Here is a 6,801-nt window from a genome sequence, read left to right on the forward strand (position 1 = left end):
GTCTCAGAGTCTCAATAGGTCGAGAGCACAGTGGGCAGCCTAACGGGCCGCCACGTTTATCTAGCCATTCGCCAACGGGCACCACATTATGACCGATCTGCCACCAAAAGAGCTTGATCTTTTCAGGTATGTGGAGACGCTAGAGACCCTTCCAAAAGGTAATGAGTGCCTCATCGGGGATGCCCAATGTTCGCCAACCATTGCAAAGGGGGCTGCCTAGCTGCAACTGCAAAGTCCAACCCAATTTAGTGGTGTAATCGAAGAAGTGATGGAGTCTATCGTCATGTTTCCATCTGAAATCCCTTGGATCCCAATCCAAATCAACAAGGGGGCGACAACCGTATACCCTTAACCTCAACATATGTAGCTTTTAGTTGCCACATTGAATACATAAGAACTGATATAGTAGGCAATTTCTTTTTAGAGTAGTAGCTTATACATATTTGAAGGTTTAGCATGTTGCTACCTTCTTACTTTGGAAATAACACTGGCAAATGCATGCAAATATGCACATAATAGAAATGGCAGAGTAAATTAGATGCAAAGCATCCATTGAAATATTATCATGTGGCACATGGCTCTTTTTTATATGTAATACTTGGGGCAAGATCAACTAGATTTTTATGATTTAGGGTTCCACTAGTATGTATATTCAAATACCAAACAATTGAAAAAATTAAGGAGGTAATTGAGATCGTTAAGGGCATTTTGAACACACCCATCTAGTTTCTTTAATGAGGTACTCTCAATTGATTGAAGTATCTTACTCACTAATGAGTTCTTATCATGCAAAGAGCTCAAGTCATTTTCTTTAGACATAAATATCTAGAGTCTACACCTTCTAGCCATTTTCAAAATATAATTTTGAAACTTAATTTTATGATCTTGCACAAGGAAAATTTCTAAAACTTTGTATCTATGCGGATGCATCACAATGTTTACAAGAGTGAACACCTCGAGAAATTAATTAGGCTACAAGGCCCAAGATATTCCTTTCAATGCATTTCCTTGAATGCATGAATGGCACCAACGCCTAAAATGAGAAGAGGGCATATCTCATCATATACACAAATTGATAACATCCTCGTGGGATTCCACATACACTACATGTATTATTATTAAGGTGTTTGTAGAAAGGGGTTGGCGAACCCCAACTACTTGATGAGGTAAACATAAAAACATATATGGAATGTAGTATGCTAGATGGGTTCATAGATTAATTATATATGCTTTAACCGTTAACCCGTGACAACATTCATGTAACAAACATCACTTCAAATGAACCTTCATATCGATTCTTGTTGGATAAATGATAACAATGCTCATAGAGCTGCCACGTGTAATGGAGTTGAAATTTTTCGAATAGAAAGTCAATTTGTGGTTGGTTTCTACTTGAATGTATAAACCTAATGTAGGGAATATTGATGTGACAATTTTGTGTATTGGAACAAGTCAAAATTCGTTTTTGATCATGGAGTGTTCGTCTTGAATATTGACGATTCAATATGTTCCATTACCCATGTAGCAATGACACCACATTGTGGTGTTTTTCACACACATTTATTAATATAATTGTGTGTTCACACATACGCATGTGTGCGTGCATGCGCGCGCGCACACACACACACACACACACACACACACACACACACACACACACATACACACACACACACACATAACTAGATAGATTTTATTAACACCTTTGAAGGTCAAATATGACCTATGAGGCCAAAGATATACATTTTCACGTTGTGCATATGAAAGGAATAACGAATCTCAATGTTTAAGAATTTTACTAATGAATGTCACAATTGAGAGTGCACATTGTGATTGTGAGAGAAATTCGTGCAAGGATCGGATTTGGTCGAAGATGTGCAAAAAGAATAATTGGATGTAATCAAACGAAAAACACTATATGAAGGTGTGCATAACTGATTACTCTCATCACTTGTGTCCAAACGCCCTATCTCCCATCATAGTGACTATGACATAACTCACATGGAAGCAATTCAAATAGTAAACAATGGGATGGGCTCTAATATGTATTGATGTGTGGAAGCAATGGTTCAATGAAGAACATGGTTTTGTAGCTAAGTGCTGCATATGTAGTATAATGTGTGAAGCATGAGCCTCCAAAATTTCCCATGTCCTGATACATTAACGTTACAAAAAAGGCCTCATTCATAGAGGAACCTATTAATGCATCATGAAGCAACTCTGTTGCATCCCATCTTCCAAACAAATTTCCATATCTTGCATCCAATAAAAAACATAGAACTTTCCTTATGTGTTTTTTGAATCTTTTTGCTTGATTGTTATGCGATTCAAGGGAGTCAATGTGAGGGACTTTTTTGAACCTTAGCCATGTATTCACAACCCCTTCATGGCTATGATCTCAATGGGAAGTGATCCTGTCTCAAGAATTAGGAGGGAGTATGACGTTTGTTTCCTAACTTGATGAAACCTTGTAAGGAGATGCTTTTGGACATTTTCAAACTCTTTCAAAGTAGACCTAGGGATGCTATCACCCCCATACTTTCACCAATAAAGAAGCACGATTGTCATTAAAATGTCGAAAAGATATGAGGACCCAACACTTTATTTCTCCATGATTGCAGGCATTCTCAAATGCATAATATGCTCTCTTTCCCGTCTCTAGGTGGCAGGTAACACATTTATTCCATCCATAGTATGAACCATATGTGCATTCACATTCGAGAATGATAAGCACCCTCGAAGTATGGTAAATACCATACTTTTGGATTCATTATTTACTATAAGGTAAATTTAATGAAATCATTTGCATTATTTACTTTTGAAGTTCTAAATGTTAATTTAATCATTTGCATTAGCACAAAAGCAATATCAATATTAGAAAATTTGTTTGGTGTCTCTAAGTAGTCACCCTTTTATTAACAATCATACTTTCACAAGCCATGTACTCTTTTGGAGTTAAATGAGCTTCCAGGGAGCTATAGTAACTACTTGCTCAACTAGTGTTGTAAATATAGTAGGAAACATGATAATCATTGGGCTTTGGTGTTGTTTTTCTATAGACAATGCCACCATAAATAATTTATCTACTCCTTACCATTGACGCCTTTTCATAATTGGAGGTGCTAGTCCTATCTATTTGACTACACTATATTAATATGGATTCAAGAATCCATTAGGAATAATTTCTTTTGTGGATGAATTGCTTTTCAACTCTATCTCTACTCCTACCATTTGGTGGGTTGGGTAGCATCTTCTATTTTCTTCTCCATCTAGCTCTTCTATGCACCCAACATATTGGGATACTCTTAATGATTATATTTATAATATACCATATTCATCTATGGTAGATGACATGTGACCATGATAATGTTAGTTGAATAATATCTAAATTTGATTAGTCTCATAATCAAATGACTATGTTGGTGATAGGCCAGGATGATTCAAACATAGACTTAGAGTTCAAGAGAATGATCTTAATGTAGCTTGCACTTGAAAATTATGGCAACAAACATATAACATATATTAGTACGTACATACGTACATAGATACGTACGTACATACATACATACATACATACATACATACATACATACATACATACATACATACATACATACATACATACGTACGTACGTACGTACATACGTACATACATACATACATACATACATACATACATACATACATACATACATACATATGTACGTACGTACATACCTACATACATACATACATACATACATACATACATACATACATGATGTATGTATGTACGTATGCACACATGTATGTATGTATATATATATATAGATTTAAAACTTGATGAAACAAAACATCTGTATATCTATATACACATTCATACATGTCTATCTATCGATACATACACACCTATATGTATATGTACAAGTCCTCCATCCGTTTGAATGAATGCATTACTACTTAGGGAGGCATGGGTTTTTTTCTTAATTCTTAAACATGTAAAGTAATGGCTAAGACGGTGCTTTGTAATCTACAATAATCCCAAAGTTATTGACTTGGTCTATAGACCTTTGAGATCCCTCTGTTTTTTCATTAAATTGATGTCGACAATGCGTGAGATATGATAATAGTGGGTAAGTGGATAATGTGTTTCCCATTGACTTATGCATTCGCAACTAGTCATAATGTTTAGAAAAGAGAAGGGCGACATGATAAGAATAGGCCCTATTTATTGAGTTTCGTGTATTCCTGGCTATTCTTGATGTCTGTGGTAACGAAGCTCACTTTTTAGCCATTGTGTTTTGGTAACAAGTTAAAATCTTAGAGGGAAAAAACTCACTATGAGGTGGAAACTCACAAAAGCTGTTATTATCTTTGAATAAAGTTGTGCATATAGAACTCATATTACGTTAAACATTACTCCAAATTTACACGACCCCAACCATAACATTCTTATATGAGAAATTGGAAAATAATTTAAAAGTAGAGCATCATTGTGACTATGTATTTGAAACTCGTCTATGGATAGCCTAATGATGTGCTTGGCATTGTAAATTTGATATGTTGCATTTAGGGACTAGGTGTTGATAACTTTATCTGGTAGCAATCATGTTTTGGATGGGACCAAGGGTGACTTTGAAGGTTAAGTGGATATATTTTAAAAAATGTCCGATAAATGAAAAAAGAAAACTGTGTAGATGAAAATTGGATTGATGAACCTTATATAAAGGAAGAGAGTGGATCTAGTCCAAGGAGAGAGAGAGAGAGAGAGAGAGAGAGAGAGAGAGAGATCTAAGTCATTCAATGGCAGAGCATCATGAGCACAAATTAAGTGGTCTCTTCCATCATAAGAAGGAGACGGAGGGGGAGGAGAAGCCTTGTGATCCGAAAGCCGATGCCAAGAAGCATGGCCACCACCAACACCTTGCCCAAGCAAGTGCCATCCTTAGCAGTGGAGTAGCAATGGTATAAAATAACTTTCCATCATCTCTTTTACATTGTTGTATCAAAGTTATAAAATTAGAAAAGCCAAGTTTGAGGAATCCTTGGCTTGAGAAACCTTGGTTCGAGAAATTGCTTCAAGTAAGAGATTTGAGCAATTGTTCTGAGTATGTAAACACTTCATTCAAGGAATGACCTTCTCAATAGTCCAGTCTTTTGTTTATAGCATGACCTCATAATGTTAAAAATATCATTATATTGTACTATTGAACTTAACATAAAACCTCCAAAGTCTCTCTTTAATTCATTAACTTGTATATGTATGTTACTCTTGGTATAACATTCATACCTCAAAATGTTTTTTTACTATGTTTCAAATTTACTAGCACCTTTCAATACGTTCCATTAACTTTTTACTTATATATTTGATCACAAATATTTGGTACAATGAATGGCGTGATTTATTGAGACTTGTCACGTCACCCCCTTATTGCATATCCCAATGAATTTAGATTCCCCTTTCTACTAGGAATTGATAACTTAACACCAAAATGTGTACATATATATGTATAGAAGCATAAATACACATATGCATATGCACCTACCTATAAGAATGCAATAGATTGATATACATATGTATATTGAAAGATGTGTGCATATGTCTCTTAAAAAATGCTAACATTACAAAGTCATACTCATGCCATGTCCAACAAGCTTATTCAACATCACCATTAACACATGATATGTTGCATAATGTGATAAACACCTTTGAGTTTCTATTTTTTTTGTGTGGATTAGTATTAATGCATTTGATCATTAGCATACATGTATTGAGTCTACCATAATACCATTCATTCTACTTAGGAAAGGGTATTTATTAAGTCATCTAAGTCTTTATGTCGTCAATCATTATATGTCAAGTTCTTGTCGATTGAAAGGTTTAATTAAAGTTGGCATTTAATATTTTCCTTGAGGACACAACCCATCTTTCAATTACCATGAGGCAAGTGTTAAATATTGTTGTTTATTGAGATATAGGCCTTGTTTTTCACTTGTGTATGATATCTTGTTAAAAAATGTCTAGTTGTACTTGGTTGCTTTTCAAATTCTATGCATTAACTTTGTATGCAATCTTTGTAGTATGAGAAGCATCAAGCTAAGAAGGACCCTGAGAATACAAATAAACACCATATTGCTGAAAAAATTTCCAGTGCCATAGCTATAGGAAGTGCTGCTTTTGCTACTCATGAACATCATGATAAGAAAGAAGCAGAGAAAGAGGCTAAGAAAGCAGAGAAAGAAGCTAGGAAAAACCATTAAAATGATTTCATCATCAAAACTATTTGCTATCAAATTACATAAAACCCATCCCCTCGACATACATGAGGATGTAATAAAACTAATTTAATCGTAATTTAAGGGATATTTATTTGTTTGTAGGCCACCTTGCAAGCCAAAATATACACTTTATGTTAATTTTGTTGTTGCTCAACATAAGCCATACACCCACATGTGGTTAGATGATAACCCAATCTAAGTATATGTGGAGATTTCATCACACGACCCACAAATCTAAGTATACATCTTATTCTATGCTACATTTCAATAAAGGAAAACCTTCAAAAACTATCGTGGATTTTTTACACGATAACATAACAAGCGCCAATAAAATTTTGGTTTAACTCACACACACAATTCTAGTTTAACTTATGATCATAATAACAATAGTATAAAATTTGATCCACCAAATTTATGTTCTAGAGAGAAAAACATTAATGGAAGTAGGATGTGGTGTTATCCCATTTACCGCATGGAATGGAACAAGAAAAACTCAAAAACTATTCTCAAAGAGACAATTGGGAGAAAATTTCTCCACATCCT

At 34.7% G+C, this 6,801-nt stretch overlaps 1 protein-coding gene across 1 annotated transcript; it reads left to right on the forward strand.

Moving 5' to 3' along the window:
* The first annotated feature begins 4,715 nt into the window (after positions 1-4,715).
* On the forward strand, positions 4,716-6,359 carry LOC147857329 (abscisic stress-ripening protein 3-like). The gene is made up of 2 exons (XM_087328088.1): positions 4,716-4,944; positions 6,061-6,359. Exons 1-2 carry the CDS (start codon positions 4,783-4,785, stop codon positions 6,238-6,240), a joined length of 342 nt encoding a protein of 113 aa, XP_087184214.1. The 5' UTR covers positions 4,716-4,782; the 3' UTR covers positions 6,241-6,359.
* Positions 6,360-6,801: the final 442 nt, after the last annotated feature.

Source organism: Azolla caroliniana, unplaced genomic scaffold (assembly GCF_043228905.1).
Source record: "Azolla caroliniana isolate FFs.n. ecotype wild unplaced genomic scaffold, voAzoCaro1.0.p SCAF_12, whole genome shotgun sequence".
Lineage (NCBI taxonomy): Eukaryota > Viridiplantae > Streptophyta > Polypodiopsida > Salviniales > Salviniaceae > Azolla > Azolla caroliniana.